Source organism: Cynocephalus volans, chromosome 2 (genome assembly GCF_027409185.1).
Source record: "Cynocephalus volans isolate mCynVol1 chromosome 2, mCynVol1.pri, whole genome shotgun sequence".
Taxonomy (NCBI): Eukaryota; Metazoa; Chordata; class Mammalia; order Dermoptera; family Cynocephalidae; genus Cynocephalus; species Cynocephalus volans.
In genome coordinates this window covers 153695904-153718905 of record NC_084461.1, presented here as the reverse complement: position 1 = coordinate 153718905, position 23002 = coordinate 153695904, and the positions used below count along the sequence as shown (strand labels likewise).

The following is a 23002-nucleotide window of genomic DNA, read 5'->3' as shown; positions in this document are numbered from 1 at the left end:
TACCCAGCATGAGGCCTGCCATGGGATAGGAGCCTGCTTGTGGTCTGAATGAACAAATCTACATCCAAATCCTATTCATCCTCCAAGGCTGAAGATCCCACCTCTTCCATGGAGTCTATTTCTACCATGTCTATTTCTGTACTCATTAATCTCCTTTCCTCTACTGCCCAACTGAGCACTTATTGTATTTACCGCTTTGTATTATTCATATCATGATGTCGATATTATTTCTTCAGTAAAATCAAGTGGGCATACTCAAATCTCAAATGATATTATTTTTTAAAAAATCAAGTGGGCACAAACACTAATATATCCTTGAGTTATAAAGAATGCAAAGCACTTCATTAGCCCTTATATTCAAGATTGTGTTTCGTGACAGACAGGAAGGAAAGGAAGGGAAATAAACGATGTTTGTTGAGTACCTAATGTGTACACTGAAGGCATAGTCCTTGCCCTGGAGGAACTCCAAAAATAGTAAAGGAGACTGACATGAAAAGCTGAGAATCAACAGTAGGGTTCATAAGAAGGGAGGCCCTAGCACGGTTGTTAAGGACAGGACATATGTTTCTGTGCCACTTTCTTGCTAGCTTACTTGGTTTAAGTTACTAATCTGTCTGTTCTAACTTGCCTCACAGGTTGATTTTAAGATTAAATGCAGGACCTGATGCCTAATAGGTACCCCCTTCTCCACCTTCCAGGGAGGAACATGACTGGAAACTTCTCAGAAGAGAAGCAGCAGAGAAGGGAAAATAGCATGGTAAAGAGAAGGTGGCAAGCAACTCAGACTGTTTTACGATTCCATTATCTTCCAATGCAGCATTCTTGTCAAAATTGTTTTGTCTGTTTCACTAAGACTGAAAACTTTTGAGGACAACTAATAGCTCCTGTGGTGTTTGGTTTTTTTGGTTTTGTTTTGGTTTTTTGCCAGTGCTGAGCTGAACATACACTGTTACTATCAGTGACTACAACTGATAGCAAACCAGGAAGCCAAGCAGTGAGAACAATCTAGCATTTGTTGTAGGAAAAACTCCCAAAGCGCATGTACAATAAGACGTTCTGTTGGTGAGGCCAGAAGTAGGACAATAAAGACAGAAAGTGGAGAAACAGTTTGATAAGAAACAGGAACCAAGACTGGTAGCCATGACAATAGTCTGTTGATCTACAAATGGAGGCACGCTTCAAAGGATCCAGCTGTGAAGTTGGATTCCCAAATGAAGGATGTAGGCAGTTCAAAGAGGTTGCTAACAGAAAGAAATAAGTAATTAAAAGTTCAGAGAATTGATGGTGAAGTTAGGGAGTCCTGTGTATCCAAATGTTTTTTTTGTTTGTTTGTTTATTTTAACCCATAAATTCACAAGGTCATAAATTTCCTTCATGCTACTGGCAAAACTTGGGACTATGTCTACCAATTGTTTTGAGTTTTCATCCTGTTTTCACAAGGCCCAGACTCCAAGATGAGGTGTGTAAACTAAATGAGTACAATATTATGTAACTGCAAAAGTAGGACATAAAGTCCATCAACAGACTTGAATGTCAACCATAGATTCTGTCCTGTGTTAAGAGAGGCAGTACCAGGAGGGAGGGCCGTATCTCCTCATTACACCACCCCCGTAACTTAGTACCTACCCAGCCTCCTGCAGGACTGCTTGCCTTTCCACACAGAACCTGGGGCACCAGCCCCCAGCCAACCTCAGTGTTGCCCCCATCACTTGGATTAAAGCCAGAAGGGGTTCTGCTGAGTACCTGATGGCTCCAGACACAAGTTGTAGCCTCTGTCTGGTCAGATGAGTGACATTTCTCCTTTCCTCAGCTCTGACACTTTGCCATCATCACCTTGACCATCATTCACCAGAATGGTGAGACTGAGCTGTGCACAGAAGGCCAGACTAGGCATACCTGCTCATGAGGAAGCAGACGCGACAGGGCCGGTAGTAGCGGTACTACTACTTTGAGGGCATCAAACAGACTTTTGGCTATGGTGCACGCACACTTATTTGAGGGCTCCGGGCTGCCGGATACTTCAGCCCAGACCTCTCCTGATTGGGGCTGAAGGTTGGGGCACCTCCCCCGTTCCACATATACCCTGAATTGGTGCATGTTTCTTTCTGGTTGGGATCAGAGGGCAATTTCTCTTTTATGTGTACAAACATCAGATAAACCTAATATATATATTTAAAAAAAAAAATGCCCAGAAGGGATGCTGGTTGCTGACTGCAGTAATCTTGGTGAACTGGTCAACCCAATCCAGGGGGGCCTCTCAGCCTCTTGTCCACTCACCCAATCACCTCTCCCCAGCTTGGCAAAAGAGGAAGCCACTTTGGGGAAAATTGGGAATAGTGGTGGCAATTGGACTTTAGAACAAAGTAGGCAGTGGTTCTCCCCTCCTAACAAAGGGAGTAATGACATAGTTTTAGGCTCCTGGAAACACCATGGGAGAAGGAAGGACCCAGTGGGTGGTTTTCTTCTCTTCTCTCTGGGTGGGGGAAGAGGAGTCGGGAATTTTAGAAAGACAGGAAATGTGCAATACTGCTCTTTGCCCTGCCCCAACCCAATTAAAATCTGGTGAAACAAAATCAACATAGGTAATGTCTTTAGGGCCTGGCACACAATAAGCACTAGGTAAAGGTTAGCTATCATTATTGTTATTATTAATAAAATGGTCTGATGAAAGCCATAGACTTGTTCCCCAGAAAAACACACAGAAGTATACAGGCACCTAATTTTGCAAGTGTTTCAGAATGTTTGCAGTTGTGGACCCCATTTAGGACCCACTGAGGTCAGAGAGGCACATTCCAGTATGCGGAACCAGCTGCATAATTTGTGAGGCCCAGGGCAAAATGAAAATGCAGGGACGCTTGCTCAAAAATTAAGAATTTCAACACAACAGGGGCAAAGCATCAAACCAAATACAGGGCCTTTTTCTTTTTCGGCAGCTGGCCAGTATGGGCATCCAAACCCTTGACCTTGCTGTTATAGCAGCGTGCTCAAATGCAGGGCCCTTCTAAGTAAGGGGCCCTGTGCTACATGAAGCTGACCCACTAAAGCATTAGAGCTCTAAGTCAGACAGTTGCATCCTTGCTTTAAGGAAACTCAATACATAGAGACTGGAACTTACAAAATTCAAAAGATGATCTCCTACAAGACTCTTTTTTTCTGAGCTGATTTTTAATGAATGTTTATTGAGCAGCATCTAGTTTGTGCAAGACTATAGGAATCAAACACTTGAACCAACCAGAGGTACTGTTCAGCAAAGCTTTTGCAACCTCTTGGAAAAGACTTGAAAATTATGCAAGTGTGATGATGGAGATAAACAAAGGTTGCTTTGTGAAACTGAAGGGACCACACTTTGGGAAGGAGGTGGGAAAGCACCCCCAAGACCTTCCCCAACTCTTCCCTCTTACCCACCCACCATCAATAATTAAAGTTTATCTGTATAAGCTAATAATTATGGCCCCAGTGTGGCTACCTCTCTGACTCCATTTCATTACCATAATCGAGGACACTTACCTGTCCTGGACTCCTGCAGCAACTTTATCACTGGTTTGCCTAGAACACCTCAACCACTTCTCTTTGCCAACCTCTTACTCATCCTTTGGGTTTACCCTTAAAGGTCGTTTCCTTCAAGAACCCTTCCTCCCAGCATTAGTGTTTCTGGTGCTCTTATCTAGCAACCTGTACTTTCCTAAGACACAGCACCTTGCCACAGCAGGGTCTACTCACCAGGAACACCAGCAGCACCAGGGAGCTTGTTAGAAAAGCAGAATCATTGTTCCCACCCTGATTTAATCAGAATCTTCTTTATAACAGTATCTCCAGGCAAACTATACATTAATGTTTGAGAAGGTCTGGTATAATATAAATAATCTTTTATCATTACTGCTTGTTTGTCTTCCCTGCTAAACTCTAAGCTTCACGAGGTCGGGGACTGAGTCTCTTTTGCCTACCTTTGTTTCAAGCAGTTAGCACCTGGACAAAGAACAGGAGCTGAAAATACCTGTTGATTGTTTTTGAAAAGCATTTGTGGCTTGGAAAAATAGTTATGCACAGCTTCTGAAGTCACGCTTCCTCAAATACACACTTACTTTTACAAAACATCTGCTCTGCTTGTTCCGATTTGGGGTGGCAACCCATACTAGTACCATGCTTTGGACAGTGTAAAGAAACTGTAGGAAAAATAGATTAAATACAAAAAAACAAAACAAAATCTATGCAAACCATGTCAAAATCCTGACAGCAATTTACATAGAATCCTGATTGGATTCATGTGGGAGGCAGCATTAGTTGCTGAGCATCTTCAGCTACTAGAATAATCCCCTGATGTGCAGTTGGCTTGGGAGGGTAAGTAGGAGTTGGGGGAAAAAGGGCCAATACATTCCACAAGGATGGGATTCTAACCGAAGCAGTAACACCATCTGAATGAAAGACTTACTCAGAACAGTTGGCAGTGGAAGAACAGTGGGGCTTTTTCTAACCCATGTGGGACCCCAGAACATTAACACCCCAGGCTTCCACTTTCCTATGTGGGCAGAATCAAAATCAGTGTTCCCTTTTCATTTCCTCATGCTGTCACTGTGAGCGCCTATACAAAAGGAGGCTAGAGTTTTATAAACGGAATGATCTGTACTCTATTCCACACAATGGAAACAGTTAATCACAATTTATGTGTGAACTCGCTGATTTTCATTGATTCGGAATAGCTTTAGTGTTTTAATAAAGCTAGCTGACTTCATTTCCCGACCCTGAATTACTTGGAGAAAAAAAAAAGATGTGTATCTTACATAATGCTTGAAGGAAGTACTAACACTATTCTGACGATGGTCCCCCCCAAAACACATTTTTTTTTCCTGATTATAAAAGGAATACATACTCTTTGTGGAAAATTTGGAAAATACACAAAACCATAAAAGAAATAATCACTTTCAACATCTTGGTCTGTTTCCTACCAGGCTTTTTTCTATGTACAGAAGTTTAAAATCCTGTTTTTTTTCTCTCAACATAATATTCTATTATCTTGGGGTTATTTTTGTTTGTTTTTGTGGTTGCTGGTGTGGGGTCTATTATCTTTTAAAGTACCTTTTATTGTTTCTTTTTACTAAACTATTACATTTTCATTGGAGAACATGCTGAAAAGGAAAAAGAAAATTAAAATCATTTATAATTACTGTCCAGAGGCAAGCAACATTAGTAGTTTTGTTGTTTGTCTTTCCAATCTATTTTCTAGGTATATATTTTGAAAAAAAAAAATTCTTGATATTCCTTCATTTGGATGCAGCAGCATGACTTATTCAAGCCTCTCCTCATGCTGGGCATTAAGGTCAATTCCATTTAACTGTACTGTGACAATATCCTTTCCAATGGTATTTTATGTTGTGCTTTTTTCCTTTAAAAATTATTGATTTTTCTCTAATTAATTTCATCCACTCAACTCTTGAGAGAAAACTGAAATAAAGGGGCAGGACGAAAAAGTAATACATAACGTTTGCTTAAGTTTCCATCTCCATTTAAAATATATTTGTTCTCCCAAACAGAAGAGAGCTTTTGCATAGAGGGATGGGGTGATGAAACCATTCTAAAATGCCTAGACATATATTTTTATTTTTTTGGTAGCTGGCCAGTACAGGGATCAAACCCTGGAATTCGGTGTTATCAGCACCATGCTCTAACCAACTAAGCTACTCAGCCAGCCTAAATATAATTGAAATTTCATTAATAAAGGAGCAGTTGACTCCCTGAATTTTTGGAGGATGAAATCCAGGGCTGAACTTTCAATGAGCCTGAGCTGCAATTTAAAATAATTTCTCAATTCTGGATTTGCCTCAGCATGGCCAAACACCTAACATTGCTAAAAAAAAAAATGACTAGATGAACAAAAGTGTGCTACTTCTGAAAAGAAAGGGTGTGATAAAATATTAAGCTGGGATAAAGGTATAGACATCATCACGTTTAAAAAGGCAGCAAAAAGCAATGCTAAAAGAAACCAACCTATCCTCAGACTCCATCTTCAAAAGCATGCCACAAATACTTCTGCCACATATAAGAGCTGGTAGAACCTGGAAGGGCAGGAAGGGTATGGTCCAGCCACTTATCAGGCCAGGAGGCCTGGTGCAGGTGCCTTTTATTTATTTTTCTGTTACCCGCTAAGTACGAATGACTAATCAAAAGGGAAACCATATGTAGAAAAAAAATAAATAAGTTGGCTGTTCCTCTGGGTCTGATCTTAAGAAAAAGTACCATCAGTGTGCCCTGGGATTTGATCGTTTCTTTGGAAAATACCGTATTATTATAATTTACAAATCATCTTTACCACCAACATCTCATTAGATAACAACCTCATATAGTAAAAAGGGCAGGTATTATCCCCATTTTATAAATGAAAATACTGAGGCTCAGAAATTAAATGATTTGCCCAAAATTATAGAACTAGCAAGTGATGGAATAAGACTGCAAACCTAGGGCTTCTAGTCTAATGATCGTCCTAGGAGGCCACGCCATGTTCACGTGGAAAGGCTGTGGAGGAGAGGACATTTTCAGTATCCTTTGAAAGGGCTGCATGGAGCTCCTTCCAATCTGGGTTCCGGCAAGCACCCAAGCAAGGGAACTGTTAAAGGAAATATAATTCACAAACATATATCTCAGATACCAGGTCATGTTGTAACAAAATAGTTCCATTATTAAAGGTGAGGTCAAGAGATAACATATACCCAATTTACATATTTTGCATTTAATCTTAAGTATTTTAAGGGCTGGCCTGTTAGCTCAGTTAGAGCACGGTGCTGACAACACTGAGGTCAAGGGTTCGGATGCCCATACAGACCAGCCATCAAAAAATTATTATTATTTTATAAATAAGGAAATTGGGGCTCAAAGGTTAAGTGACTTTCTGGGCAAAGGGAACTTAGAGTTTTCCTTCACTAAATCAGAGTCAATTTCATCATTCCTCATTCCAACAATAGTAATATAGCAAGGTGGTGGTACAGTCACAGGACCTGGCCTTTAGGAGCTTGCAATCAATCTTTCTGGGAGGTTTTTGACATCCAATTTGGTTAGGAAATGAGCTCCTTTCTTCTTCATAGGCAGAAGTAGTCCGCTGCTTTATACTGAGTCCATTAGGACCTCACTGGGAGGAAGTCACAGTAGGATTTGGAGAGAACCCTGTAAGTTCAGGCCTGAGCTGCTGCCTCATTAGGGACTTTTACTTCCCTAGAAGTCTTACTGAGCACAATGTTCTCTACTGGGGGACAATCAAACCCTTGCTGGCACAGTACCAGGCCCTTCTGTGCTCTCCTGTTTCCACTGCTATTAATGCAGGCAATATACTAATTCATGTCTGCAGGAACCAACCCCCACAAAATGGCAAGCAAGCCCAAGAGCAAACCAATAAGCAATCTAATCCAGTTTACTTCCCAATGTCCAGTTTAATTCACTTAGAGCAAATGAGAAGTACAAAAATGTATCAGTACAAAATGACCAAATAAGGTGGAACTAAGGGACTTGGATCAGCCAGGGTTGTGACTTCTGCTTTCCACCATGCCATTAAATTGGAAATATACCAAACCATTATCATCAATGAGAAGAGCCTCCAAAGTTGCCCTCCATCACTGCTGCAAGGCATGCTACAGCTAAGGTCTGCTGAGCTGAGCAGCAGTACGGTAGACTCCCTATCAGCTAATGCATATGCAGAACTCAAGACAGGCAAAAGCTATACTCAAGGGAAGTGCTGCTACATTAAGGTCACCATGAGGCTCAGCTTGAAAAACGTTGCTTCAAAAACATTGTAGTCTGCTGGAAAGCAGTCTAGGGAGGAGTTGGGAAGGTTTCAGGCCAACCCTCAGAGATAATGTGCTGCAGGGCTTGACGTGGAGAATCTGGGGACACAGATGCATTAGAGTCACACTTCCTCACGCGGTCAGAACTCAAAGACTGTGGCATCCTTTTATGTACCCACAGTAACCACCTAGCATTGCTTTCTTAGATGACAAATATTGATTAAGGGTCATGTAGTTGTTCTGGTGGGAGACAGCTTGGTCATCTGCAATGGCAGAATTCTTCCCTCTAACCAGAGACCCAGAGTTGGCTCCTGGCCAACGCAACTCAGAGAGGCAGGGTGGCCAGCAAAAAGTGAGCAAGTAATTAAACTGGGCAAGTAATTCTCCCTGTCTGGGCTCAGATTCCTTATCTATAAAAAGACAAGGTTAGCCTGTATCACCATGGTCCTTTCATGTTTTATGGATCCATAAAATTACTTGAAGAGGCCCTCTTGCTGGAAACATAAAGTACAGAGTTGGCTAACTCTCAGAAAAACTTTAAGTTTAAAATGAAAGCAATGAGTAAAAAGAAAGAAATGAAAGCAGACTAGTCACTTCAACTTGAAACTCTCTTTGGTCTTCAGAACAGCAGAGTAGTGAGTTCAGACAGTGGGGGAGGAATAAAAAAGTACAAACTGCAAAACAGGAAATACATTCTTGGCTGGCTGTCAAAAAGATGCCACGAGCTGGTGAATATTAGATCCATTTTAATTTTTAATTTCTTAAAACAAATGAATCCCCCAAATTAGTGAATTATTGAGATGCCTGCTACCAAAACACAAAATTACTGTCATCTGCCCCAGGCTTTTTAATCACTCTAGGCTTCTTTAGTACGGTTTCTGAGGGTGTCATGGTTCCAGCTCAGCAGCACTCACTGCCTTGTCCCTGTGGCTAGTAGTTCTCCTTGACTTGCTCACCACCATAACCACTTTTAAAGACAGCAGCCAAACACAGCCTTATATTACAGTTCTACGTACAAGACCTTATCTCTCCAAACTGCATATCAGCTCTTCCACTTGCAGAAATCCCAATTTATATATTTTTGATCCCTCCAGTGCCCTGGCTACAGTAGGCACTCAAACGGTTACTGAATGATTAAGAAATACTTACCAGTCTCTTCAGGGATCTGCATGGCAGACTGTACATCCAACCTAAGTTTAGACTATAAAATCATTTTTTAAAAAGGCATTATCTGGAGATAGAAAAGCTTATAAAAATGAATTTTACAAACATTGAACTCAGATTTCCATAGAAAGCAGAAAAATAATTTATTCCAAAAGATGGCAGAAATAAGAAATTCACCCTGAAAACATAGTTTGATGTAATATTCTGTTGGAACAGGTCTTCCCTCTAAACATGTTCGTCTTGCAGCAGTTTTTAACCACTTCGCTGATTCCCATGTTGTAAGCAGGCAGAAGCCATCTTCAAATCCACAAATTCCAACAAGTGAGTAACATATTCATCAGAAGAATATCTTCTACCTCAGAAGAGTACAAAAACATTCTGTGGAGTCGACACAGTTTAGGTAAATAGGCACATAATTCATCAAAGTGTAAAAAAGGCGAAGGAAAAAGTACCGCATTGTAGAATAAGATATTCAAATGTGGTGTGCACATTTAAGGCAGCTGATGCCCAAAATAGACAAGTCAAAGAAGGTGATCTGGGTTTGGAGGTGATTTTGCATCTAGAAGGAATTCTCTTCATGACCTGCAAAACAAAAACATTCTAGTAATTTGTCCTCATATCTCCCTCAGGAGGTCAAAAGTTAAAATCAAGTAAGTTAGTCACGCCAATACTTTAATATACGTAGATGCTGAATAAATACTTGAGTGAAAAGTGGGTTCAATCAGCATGCAAGTCTGGCCAGATTTTGCAGGGATGTGGCAAGAGGTCCAATTACCAAGGACACTGATGACCTGAGGAGCACATAACTGTTTGACTGTGGTACAGAAAGCAGGAAGAGTGAAGCTAAGACTGATGGTGTTGGAATCTAATGAGCTCACTTTGGTTTCAAGAGTCTGTATTTTTCCTTCCCCTCTTATGGCAAAAAAACAAGGTTACCACAGGCAGGGCAAGCTCTTCTCTAGTGTCACACTCCTGAAGAGCAGCTCCTTGCTTATTCTCAGTACTCAAGGCTGCTATCTAGTTTGCTCCCCATTTTTGTTACCACAAGCATAGGTGACAAACGACAATTTCTTTATTTAGTAGCTTGAAGCTGCAAACACCACCCTTGCAAAACTAGCAAATATTTAAATAAGGATCTTAACACATTAAACTGCTAACAGCAGTCACATAAACTCCTTTATATAAAGCTTATGTTGTAATGTTTACATAAATAAAGCCACATATGCTACTTTGAAATTAAAAAGTTAATAAAGAGGAAATTAAAATTAAATAAATAGTTTCTTTCAAAGGCAATTTCCACAGAAGGCTTGAGGTGGCTGCTAAGAAATCAGGCTGGTTATGACATGCAATTTGCCTAAGTGTGAAAACTATTGAGGGTAAGGGCAGGGTGGTATGTGAGGGGGGCTTGATAAATTCAGATGAGACATGGTTTATGGCAGGCAGGTCTGACTAAAGGTCAAAAAGAGATGTCAAGAGATCTGATGGGTCCTTTAGGATTTCTAAATCAGTGGGCACAACCTGGAGAATTTATAGTGCAGTATGGTAAAACTATGGCTTTCCCAGGCTTGTGGTCCAAGAGTACCCACCAGTGGACAAGAGTTTGCTACTAAGTCTTACTGATGCAAGCTGGGACAGTGCAACTGCCTTCAGTGGTGGAAAGCACAGACTGCTGGGGACCCACTAAGGCAGGACATGGCAAACAAAATATATTCAACTCAACAAGTAATTAGAGGACTGTTTTCACAATGTATTAGGAAATTAACATCAGGCCAATTACATGAGTGTCTGAGTGTCAATTATCGGAGCTGCTTGTTTCTTGCAGTCTGAGAGCCTTATAAAACCCTTTACTCTAACCTAATGATCATTTTCTGTTCCCCTCCTTAGGCCAGCAGAACAGCCCCTCTGTACAAACCTCAGTTCCAGGCAGATTATAAATTTTACCTGAGACTACTAAAGTAGTAAATACACAAGTTTTGTGTGTATTTTCTACGAAGTGTGTATTTTCTATGAAGAGCATAAAAGATTAGACTTCCTCATCATTTAGGCCTGTTTAGACAAAGAAACAATAATAAAAGGGAAAAACAGACTTCTTTTGAAAAACCACACACAAACGGGATAATTTTCACTCAAGCTCAATGACACTAGTTTAAAATGAATATGAGTGAGCGTTATGTTAAATGGCATGGTCTTGTGGTTTGATATTTGGAGTAAATTAAGGAAGCACATATTCTAATCATCTCTCTAATGTGAAATAGCTGTTTAGGGGTGGGGCTAAGGAACTCAATCAAAGCATCTATGTTCTCATTATATAAAAATAAAGGAATTATTACAGTTACTATCAGGTAAAAGTGAGAATGAAGATAACATAAAAATATTAAGGCCAGAACCGAGAAACCTGTTCAAGCAAGAGTAAGTGAATGTATTTCTTAAAGGATATATATGTTAGCTTTAATTTTTATCTTTATTTTTTTATTTCAGATAAATTTAGAAAATAATCCCTTCTTTACTATGATACGTAATATGATATTGTAGGATACTAACTACAGGAGGTAGTTGAGCAAACGAAAGGTATATGTATTTAACAATGCAAGGCAGTGTACCAAATGAATGGAAAAACTGGAGAGCTAAATACATTTAGGGATGGAAAAAATCACTTTGAAACAAAGTGGCCAGGAAAGGAAGTGAAAGGATTTGCAAGCTGCCCACTAAAAGAGAACACATCAGAAAGATTAAGAGAGAATAGGTGAGCTGAGGCAAGAAAGCAAAAGCAGTGTTAACAGCATACTGTGTTTACTAATCTGCTTTCTGTTGTCGTCATTGTTTTTGCAGCTGGCCAGTATTGGGATCTGAACCTGTGACCTTGGTGTTGTAAGGCTGTGTTCTAACCAACTGAGCTAATTGGCCAGCCCTCTACTCTGCTTTCTAAATTAATGAATATAACAGGGTAGTGAGAGGCAGGAAAAGCTAAGTTAAGCTAATTAGGTCAAGAACATGAAAATAGTGGGGCTGGAACCATTAGGTCACGGAGGAAAGTAGTGAGAAGATAAGCTGCAAAGGTGGTTTGAATGCAGACTGGGAAGACCCTGACAGCCAAGTTAGAGAGCTGGATGTAACGTGCAGATTAGTTGCTCTTATCTTTTGTGGCTCATGGGACCTTTGGAGACCCTGACAAAAGCTGTGTGACTACATTTTACATCGTATTTCAAGGGGCATGTACCCTAAAATCGGGAACCTCAGGTTAAAAAAACCCCAACCTGCTATATAGCCTATGAAGAACTACTGAAAAGCTTCTGGGGCAAGCAGTAATGTGTTTCAGGAAGTGCTACATCAGGAAGATAAATGGAGTGGTGTTCCACAGCTATATGACTGCAGAGACAGGGAGACCAGATGAGCCACTGTCATAATTCAGAGCTGCAGTGATCTAGGTCCAAAATTAGCATCCTCAAGGAGGAACAGAAGGGAAGGGCAGACACAAGAGACAGAAACAAGAGCAACTGGATTTGAGGAAGAGAAGAAAGGAGGATAGGTTCTGACCCTAAGCAACAGGGAAAAAACTATGATATCAGGACCTGAAATGGAAACATGGCTCAGTCTGAATGGCAGCAGAATATCCAGCCAGAGGGGCCACAGTAAAAGATATATTTTTTAACTACAAAAGACCCTGCATGTATAACTTTTCCCAAGTTAGTTTAATTTCAACCAACAGATCACAAATCCCTTCAGAGCCCACCATCTTCATTGAAATCCCTACTTAGTGCTTACTGTACACCTCATGAGCACTCAAATATTTTTGGAATGCATAGAAAAACAACTCCCATAGGGCAGAGGCCTAATTATCAATATCCACTATCCCTCTCCCATCTCAGACTTTATGATAAAATAGAATTTCTGCCCTTTAGGATTGTGATAAACCATAAAAGCTCATCTACCATGTAACAATGACATGATAAACAACCTAACTTCTAGGACACTGGGTCTGAAGTCAAATCTACTCCAAGGAGATTCTATACTAGCATCACATGCCCCAGGGCTGTAGGAAAGTGAACATCAACAAAAACAGCAACTCTGATGTAATAGTTCCTTGTACACCTTACAAAGTCACACTTAGGAATCTAAGGGAAGCAGACAAGGCTGGCAGGGACAGAGATGGAGTAAGCACTGTTCTTAGAAGTACTGAGTAAGATTTCCAGCCAATAAATATGAAGTGCTATAACTCATCCTTTCATCAATAACCATAGTTCAGTTCTTCAACACAGGAAAGAAAATCGTAACAATTCAAGTGATTAAGATAACAAAAAATCAGTTAAGTGTTTAACAGTGTGTTGTTTAGATCAATTCAATTGCACCTGTATAAAATTATTCTAAAGTTTTCATGACTGGTCTTCATTTTTCTCTGCTGAATACCATGTCTGACTTACACTTACTTTCCAAATCTGGCCTCCTAAAGAAATCATGTACAAAATCAAACATTTTAACTTATCAGGTAATGACAGGCCCAAATCTGGTTGCTACACTCCTTTATCATCTCAATGTTAAAAATGTGTAAAAGTTCAAAATTCAAAAGGTAAATAGAGCTCAATCTTTTGATTTTTACCACCAGGAAAAATGAGGTCTTGTCTTAAATTCTGTCTGCTCTGATGCGAGGCAGAGTTTAGATCTCTTGAGTACAACGACTTAGAGTGATGGCACTACTATAATTCTATTACATGCAGAATAGATATGACATGATGTTCATAATTAGGGATCATCCTCCTACTTCCTGTCATTTTATTTTTAAAGGAATGATCTTTAATATATTAAGGTTTCAAGCAGAAGTTTATGTTGTGGACTACAGTGCAAATGTTAGGACTCTTTCAGTCAGTAAGGTTAACAGAGACACGAGACTGAAAAGAATGGGCAGATGAAACCCTAATCAAATGTGGAAGTAATGATAGAACTAGAAAATCACCATTTTGCATTTTCTACTGAAATGATTAATTGAGGCTATGCTCATCGATGAATAAAATTACTGGATAACAGGTTGACAGAGAGCTTTACAATTGGAGGGACCAGGCTGTCATTACCTGAAACCAGATCATCTCAGCAACACTAAAAATAAGAGAGCCAGACATTGTGTGTCTCCTGATGTGAGGCAATATACAATACACAATACCACCTAAGAACGAGCCTTGCCACAAAAGTTGAAACTGGATCTAGTCAAGCATTTAGTGCTTAACTTCCATTTAACAAAATAATGGAGATAGAGGAACAAATGAAACAACAGGTTTCCTGATTCCCAGTTAGTGCATAAATCTTTCCACTATACCACTACTTACCTCCCTGATCTTCAGAACCAAATAAAAGTTGCAATTTTAAGACCAAATTTTCAAAAGGCACCTGTCTCTCTCCATCCAAAGCATTCAGAAACGCTCTTAATTTTAAATCTGCCAGCCACTTCTTAAAGTTGCTGGATCTTGCAGTGTCAAGAATATATTTTTTGTTTGTTTTGGTGGCTGGCCTTTACAGGGATTCAACTCTGAACCTTGATGTAATCAGCACCATGCTCTAACCAACTGAGCTAACTGGTCAACTCACAATGTGAAGTATAAATAGTCACTTTTCTGATCTGTGTCAGAAAGAATGCATGCAAGTTTAATTCTGAAAATCAAACTGTATTTTAAAAGGCAGGGTAATAGTAGAATTTAAAAGAATCTTATGGTAGGTCCATAAGATTTAGGTAAGGTTAATGGCTTATATTCCAAATTTATTTATGCTGGTCAGATCAGCAGCCTGCCTTGTCATGTGTTAAAATGGTGGTGAAATTCTGAGAAAAAGTCAAGTCCAACTTAGCTGACTGACTGGCAACACTGATGTGAAAGGTCAAGAGCATAGTCACCTCAATGACTGAGCACTGCAGAACATGTCGTCTTCTTCAAGGCCAATGATGCTTCAGATACCAGATGGTTTCATTTTTCAACTGTGGTCCAAAAAGAGGGTTGAGTTGGGCCAGGATTGCAATCAGCCAACTAAAAGAACAATGGGGAGAGGAAAAGAATGACAAAAAAATGGTGAAATCATGTTTAAACATGACCGTTTTCAATTAGGATGGAAAAAAACACTTTAGTAAAACTTAAATCTGTTCTGTTTGGACCAAACCTTCAATACACATTGTGCTGATGGGTGCAGATCTGACAACGAAACATTTCCCAGGGCATATCCTGCCTTCGATTTGAGATGTATCTACAAAGCAGTGAGGTTTCATCACAATACATCCTTGTCTTTTCTCTCATTACCTAATTACCTTTCCAAGTACCCAAGATCTCCTCAATTCATTTTTTTTATTTTTTTTATTTTTTTTATTTTTTAAAAGATGACCGGTAAGGGGATCTTAACCCTTAACTTGGTGTGGTCAGCACCACGCTCACCCAGTGAGCGAACCGGCCATCCGTATATGGGATCCGAACCCGGGGCCTTGGTGCTATTAGCACCGCACTCTCCCGAGTGAGCCACGGGCCGGCCCAGGATCTCCTCAATTCATGATGTCTGTATCTTAAAGAATTTCTACCTAATCTCAATTTATCATCATCTCAACTTCCAGGCCCAGGAAAAATGGTCTTATTTTATCAATTCTCCAATGTTAAGACCCACAACCTATATGACACACCCACTTTTACTGGTTTGACTTCAACCCATCATGCTCCAATTAGACCATAACACTTGAGCTCCCCTTCTCTAATCACCATCACCACTAAAACATGTAACACATCTTGTGGGCCCCAGTGGAGCCGAACCAAACTGGCATTTAATTTGTCCTGTTTACTTCAGAATCTAAATAACAAGTTATTCCTCTGTATTACAGACTAATTATGGAGGAAGTACAATGGATTAGAAGTGAAAAACAGCACAAAGTCAAAGTTATCTTTAAAATTTTCTTATATTGCTCACAAAGTTCGGAATAAATGGTTTCATACCTGCTATTCATAAGCCCGATGAAGTCTGAGAATCACTGAGTTAAGACCAAAGCAAAGAACAAATAGAAAGGCAGTATGCAAAGGTCTGGCCATTCAATCCATTGCATGTTTTACTTATTAAACAAATATTTGCTAAGCACCTACTAGGATCTAGGCCCCAGGAATACAACAGAGAAGATGAAATGAAACTATCCTCAAAGAGCTTACATAATATAACATCAGGTAATAAGTGCTATGAAGGAAATGAAGCAGGGAGAAGGAATAGAGAATAATGGGGGTGGGGAGAGAACTACTTTGAAAGGGTGGTCCGGGAGGTAAAACTTGAGCAGAGACCAGAATGAAGCAGAATACATACTGCCTTTAGTTTCCTTTCAAAATACATGACCTGACTGGAACTAGTCTCATTTGGAGGTAAACAAGCCCAACCTCCATCTACTGCTATGGGAGAATGAATTACAGCAACATAATCTGATACTGCTATCCTCTCTGCATGGGATCTAGGGAATCACTTTATACACTGCAACAGTGGTCTCCTTCTAAACTTTTAGGACTTCAAATTCCCCTCTAAGAGGGGACTTATAACCAACCAAGCTGTTATCTATCTTTTTTCTATTTGCTGTCTTTTTTTTTTTTTTAATGTCAGATGGGTAATATGCCAACATCGTAACAAGGTTTAGAGGGAGGGACATATCACACAGCAGTGTGAAAACCCAGTCATCACACTTACGAACCAAAAAAGATCCCATTTGCTGTCATTTTTAGAACTCTCTCAATCAAAGAATCAAAAAGCTGATTCTGATCACCAGTGAAGAGATTGTTAGAGAATTAGCCAGCATCACATCAGAACCTTATGCCTACAGAAGCAATGCACCTGCCCTCTCCACCCCACAAAAGGTGGTTTTGTGACAGGAAACATGATACCTGAGGAAATCAGACCAAAAGCGAAACCTCAAGCTGACTCATTTTATAAACAAAAAGTTAATTCAGATGAAATTCTTTGATCCGTCCTTAGAATTAGGGTATTAAACACAAACACAATACGAAGACTTGTAGTTGAGGTTTAACATCCATCTGACAATATAAAAAATGAAAGAGGAGGACAGCACAGGTAGACACAGTGAAAAACTATGTTACTGTAGTCAACACTAATGGTGCAGAGCTAGGAGTCATGGAAAATTCCACACAAACCCATGATTTCCCCAATCCCAGCAGGCAATACAAGCTGCCTGCAAAAACAAGTTGCCCGTACTTTCGAAAAAGACTGATAACCGCCAAGGCTTAGAAATACCAAATAAAAAATACATTAGAAACTAAATTAGTCCTGTCTCCTTGCATCACCGAGAATGTATTGTACAGAATAAAAACACCATCTCCCAGCACTTCATAGGATGTTGTAAGTGGTTTTCAACCCTGGCTGCCCATTATAATCACAAAGAGAGCTTTTAAAAAAATACCGGTGCTATACTTCACATTTTGTTCTTTTAATTAATTTAAAGTTAATTTAATTTAATTCATTTAATTCTTGTACTACACAGTTAAGGAAACTGAGGCAGAGAGAAGTTAAATGATTTACCTACGGTCACACTAAATAGGCAGTAGTAGGTCCTAGACCAGAAACCAGGTCAGATGAATGTTCCCACTACAAAAAGTAACCTTCTGAAATATTTTAACTGAGAACATTTCAGAAAGCATTAATTTAGCTAAATCTAAACTGGAAATTAAGGAAACAAGAATCTATCCACTAAATATTAAGTTCATCACAGGTCTTTAGTACCTGCAGAATAAATATCCAGAAGCAAGAATGAAGACCACTTCGTTTGCTCAGGTCAGCATTTAAAAATTTTTTTGAATTAAATTTAACACACTGTTTTTAATGTGTCGAATCAAGCAAAAAAAAAAAAAAAAAAAAAAAAAAAAATCTCAGTTTTAAAAAGACTCCAGCAAACCCCAGTTTAAGAAAATTCCTTGGTAAATAATCCAGGACAGTTCATTTGAAATTTCACAGAGGAGTTTTCCCCCTCTAACCGGCTGAGCTCAGTCCTGCCCTTCTGACCACCTCCTGACTTAGAATTTCCCTTTTAAGCTGATAAACACACAGAGAACTGGAAGGAGAAAAAAAAAATCCACTCTGAATTGATGGAAGTGGGCGGAGGAAGAGATCATATTCCAATGAATCTATTACTTCATGTGTACAAGAAAAGGAACTAAATGTACCGTTCATATTTGCCCAAACTGTTCCACATGTCTTCATAACCTGTAGGTCAGCCTAATAACCAACCATCTAAGATTATTCAAACTACCGAGGCAGCAATGGTGCAGTAGCATCTTTCAGAGAACTGTAGAGCTGGAATGGACCAGAGGTCAAGTCCACGTTCTGCATTTTAAAGTTGAGGAAACTAAGTCCTCATGAGCTTAATACCCCGCAGTGAATATATGATGGAGCTGGAAGGGGGAAGCCAGAACTCCTGAGTCCCATTATACAAGGCTGCTTCCATAGAGTATTAAATCAGGCAGACTAGATTTAGTCCTCATTTATTCCACAATCATTTACCAGTGTCACGTTCCATGTCAGTTTCTGAGGATGCAAAGGGGAGTCAGTTGAGGGGCCAACCCCAAAGGACTCCTGAGCACTGAAAGGCAAACCAAAGACAGCAGAGTATGCTTTGGTAGAGATATGCATGGGTGCTTTCATTCTACAAACACTCCCTGGCCATTTATCATGAGCTCAGCTCTTGGTTATTAGAATTCTCAAAGCATAAAATATGCCCTCATCACAGAAAAGGCTATACTAGTGCTCTCAAATCCTGCTTTGTTCCTTTGTTCCACATTCACATATGAGAACAGGGAACAAAGGCATGGGTTACTTCCCGGTGATGGCACAGATCAAGCAGTCTTGGCTTTCCTGTTGGAATGGGAAAGTCTGGCTAGGACCTCTCTTCTGATATGCTGTCCCTCCAGCCAGGGCCATGACAGGAGTGACCTCTGTAGTGGGCTCCTTATGAGACAGTCAGCACATACGTGAGCAACTTGCCCTAGTTCCACTAAAACGAGCTCTATCAGATCCTCTCTTCCCAATCCAATGACACCAAAGGCAGCAACATTATTAGATGATATTAGGAAATATGGGATTTGGAATTAGACAGGGTTGGACTTTAGTTTCAGCTATATCAAACACTAGTGGAATGACTCCTTATAAACCCCAAGCCTCAGTTTCCCCTTTTGTAAAATGGAGATAATAGTCCCTGTCTCAAGGTGTTAAGAATTAAAGAGATAACATAAAGTGCTCCATGCAGTGGCTGACAAATAGATGCCTAATAAACATGAGTTATTCCTGCTCTTTCTCTGTGAGACAGCTAAAAATGTATTCAAGCCCTGGGATGAACTACAACCTATTTACTTTATAAAGGAGTTTCTCATGCAGCAATGAGTCATTCTGGTCTTCACCTCCTCTCCCATCCCCATCCATTCCCTGGTAGACAGATTTCTAAGATATTCCTCCAAGGTTCCCACCCCTTAGAGTACATACCCCATATAAACCCCAGGATGGTGAATTTGACAGGACAGTCACTCGCATGATTGGATTATGTTATATGACACAGGTGGCTTTAAGAAAGGGAGACTACTGAGTGGACCTAACCTAATCAGGTGAGCTCTTAAAAGGGATGGGACTCTCCCTGATAAAAGACATTTGGCATGTGTGTATCAGTTATAAATTTACCACCTCTCAGCTCTGAACATACTCTTCAATATGTGCTCTGTGATAAACAAACGAATTCCTTCACTCCTGTAAAGTGAGCACGATGTTAAGCTTTCTCAGTAGAGGAAGCTGGAAGGACATTGCAGGTGTGGGCTGGAGATCACAGAGTGGGTATGAGAACACTGGGTGAAGTATGCCCAGGCTTGGGCCAGAACATGATAGCTCTTTGATTTTGTAGCCTCGTCCTGGCAATAACTTTTCTGCAGCCCTCTCGACATGGAACCAAGGGCCCCTGCATGGTCTACATGCTTTGAAGGACCCCTGCTCAAACTAGCACAGAGACTCCCACTACACATCCATGCTACTGATAACTTGCTCTCCTGCTGGCCCTCCAGAGGGTGACCTATTGCTTGTTCAGCAGCTCCAGACCAATTCCAGCCTGGCCAAATCAACAAATGTCTCTGCTGTCTGGTGTGCTGAACCATATCCTCTCCAATAAGGTCTGAATCCCGTCCAAGTTTGTTCTTCCTTGGGTACTCTACCTCAGTCCAACAGTACCATCACAGTTTTCTTATACCTTATAGTTACTCTTTTTCTGTAGTTAATAATAATAATTCTTTATGTAAGCTTCCCCTATTTAACCTACTGTGTGGTTTCTATCTCCCAGATATTGGAGATATCTGGGATCCAGACTGCTACAGAGTGAGAAGGACTTGGTACAAAGGAGATTCTTCTATTGCTGGCTTTGAAGATGGAGGGGGCACAAGGCCAGGAATACATGTGGCCTCTAGAAGCTGAGAGTGGCTCCAACGAACAGCCAGCAAGGAAATGGAACCTCAGTCCTACAACCACAAGGAACTGAACTCTGGCACAGCCATGGGAACTTGGTAAAGGATCCCAAGCTCCAGATGAGAAGGCACAAACATGTTTTCCCTTAATTTTATGTCAACTCTATCTCTACTATGGCCCTTTCACTATCACAGAAATATGAAATATTTTTACCAGTCTAAACTTGAAATATCTTTCTTTTCTTCTCTCCACACTTCGAGACTCACTTCCCATACCAGGCCTTCCAGCTCAAAGTCTGTAAACAATTGTCTTATTTGACAAAGTATAAAGGAAAAGATTATAAATTCAGACTAAGAAAAAAAACTTTTCCAAATAGCAGGTAATAATATGCTGGGCCAGGTACCTAGATTTCCCTTTCCCTATAAACAAACATCGTAAATGTATCCATGAGAGAAATTTAAGCAATTCTCAGACCAAGAAACTAAGTGAAGACAAGTACCCTGAGAGGAACGAGAAGTGACTGCAGGTTGTTTTCCACACCTGAACAGTACCTTCAGCCCTCTGTATCTGCAAGTTCTGCATCTGCAGATCCAACCAACCACAGGTCAAAAATATTCATAAAAAAATATAATATGACAATTAAAAAATACAAATTTAATAAACAATATAGTGTAACAACTACTCACATAGCATTTACATTATATTAGGTATTATAAGTGATCTAGAGATGAGTTAAAGTATACAGGAGGAAGTAAGGGATTAATGCTGTTATCATGAGAGTGGGCTCCTGATAAAAAGGATGAATTCAGCCCAATTTTCTCTCTATTTCACATGCTTGCTTGCCCTTCTGCCATGGGATACACAGCAAGAAAGCCCTCACCAGATGCCAGTGTCATGCTCTTGGAGTTCTAAGCCTCCAGAATCGTAAGCCAAATACATTTCTTTTCTTTATAAATTACCCAGTCTATGGTATTCTGTTATAGCAGCAGAAAACAGATTATGACAGAGTCTAATGAAAGCTTCATACCCCCTCAAAAAAACTGGGACCCTAAAGAGTTATATCTTGAATTACAGATAAATTAGACAGAATTCAAGAGGAATGCTAGAAAAATCAACTCTCAAGCCTAAATTCCAAGAAGGAAGGAGAAGGCCATTAAGAACTGGCCTTTAGGAAGGTTTGCAACTCTAATTCACACTACCAGGATGGTCTAAAAAACCATGTATCAAGAAATTTATTAATCCTGAACTGGTGATGGCCTTCTCCTGGCAGAAGCAATGTAAATCCTTTTTGGAGGAGCCCACCTTCACACCAGGCCTAAAAGAAGTCACACATATATATTACTGGAAAAATGAACAGATCATAGTCAAATATAACAAAACACATATGGAAACAAAACCGAGTGAGAACTAGCAAAGACAACAGAGAGCAGACACAGACCTGCAAGGACTTCAGATAATGGAATTATCAGAAATGGACTATAAATGAACTATGTCTATGTTTCAAGAAATAAGCTTAAAACATGTGCAGTCAGCTAGCTAGTTAGCTGAGTTGGTTACAGCACAACATTATAACAGCAAGGTCAAGGGTTTAGATCCCAGTACTGGCTAGCTGCCAAAAAAAAAAAAAAAAAAAATTCTATCGGGCTGTCTGGTTAGCTCAGCTGGTAAGAGCTCAGCCTTGTAATACCAAGGTCAAGGGTTTGGTTCCCTGTACTGGCCAGCCGCAAAATAAATAAATAAATAAATAAAATATATGCAGGGAACAGGAAGGAAAGGCGGGGGGGAGGCCAAGCAAATTTTTCATTTCTATATAAGAAGCAAAAGGAACCTATATAGAAATGAAAAATACTATACCTGAAAGTAAAAAAAAGTCAAAGGGTGTGGTTCTGGTTCTGGTAATAGCAGATTAGCTTGTATCCTACTTATCCTATAGATAGTAATTATAAACTCTGGACGAAGTATTAAAAGCAACTATATGATGATATCCAAAAGCAGGTAGAAACTCCAGGGGATTCAACCCTTGAAAGAAGGAAGCCAGAGTGACCAGTTAGCTCAGCTGGTTAGAGCGCCGCCTTGTAACAAGAGTTTGTACTCCCTTACTGGCCAGCCAGTAACAAACAAACAAACAGACAGACAGACAAACAAACAGAAAGAAGGAAGCCATGCTGATATCTTCATACAGCATTTCCCTTGAGTACACCACCTAGTTCATGTGTGGGACAGGACAGCTAAAATTCAAGCAGAAAGCTGCAATCCTACTGGCTTGAGGTGTCAAAACATGAAGTTCAGAGCTGCCAGAACAGCTGGAAATTAAAAAGGGAAATCTCAAAAAAAGAGAGTGCCACAGAGGGGAGCCCCAACATCTATGTGTAAATTCCCTTAGATTCTTGGCTGATCCCTGAACCATGCAAGAAACTACAAGGAGACTGGTGGAAAACAACGTCCAAGGCTGAAAAGATGGAGCAGAGATTTCAGCTGCTGCTCATCACAGGGGAAAGAGAATTAAGTGTCTAAAGTTAGAGGGGCTCGGTAAATACCTCAGACTTTCCATTAAACTTCAGAAAGGCCACACCTTAACTGGGAACTCGCTCTAATCTAAGGGCAAAACTGAAATAGATCTGCCCCAACAAAGTGTA

The 23002-nt window shown here is 40.1% G+C and overlaps 1 protein-coding gene and 1 non-coding gene across 2 annotated transcripts in view; both read right to left on the bottom strand.

Moving 5' to 3' along the window:
- Positions 1–9048: 9048 nt before the first annotated feature.
- ATP6V0E1 (ATPase H+ transporting V0 subunit e1) overlaps positions 9049–23002 on the bottom strand; it is a 36735-nt gene continuing 22781 nt past the window's right edge. The window contains exons 3-4 of the mRNA XM_063087169.1: positions 14806–14935; positions 9049–9512 (exon numbers count right to left, since the gene is read on the bottom strand). Of these exons, the coding sequence (XP_062943239.1) occupies positions 14842–14935 (94 nt within the window). The 3' untranslated portion in view covers positions 9049–9512; positions 14806–14841. The remainder of the gene's footprint in view (positions 9513–14805; positions 14936–23002) is intronic.
- LOC134371414 (small nucleolar RNA U13) lies at positions 16518–16621 on the bottom strand. Its single transcript, XR_010022837.1, has one exon. It is a non-coding gene; the product is annotated as a small nucleolar RNA U13 (small nucleolar RNA).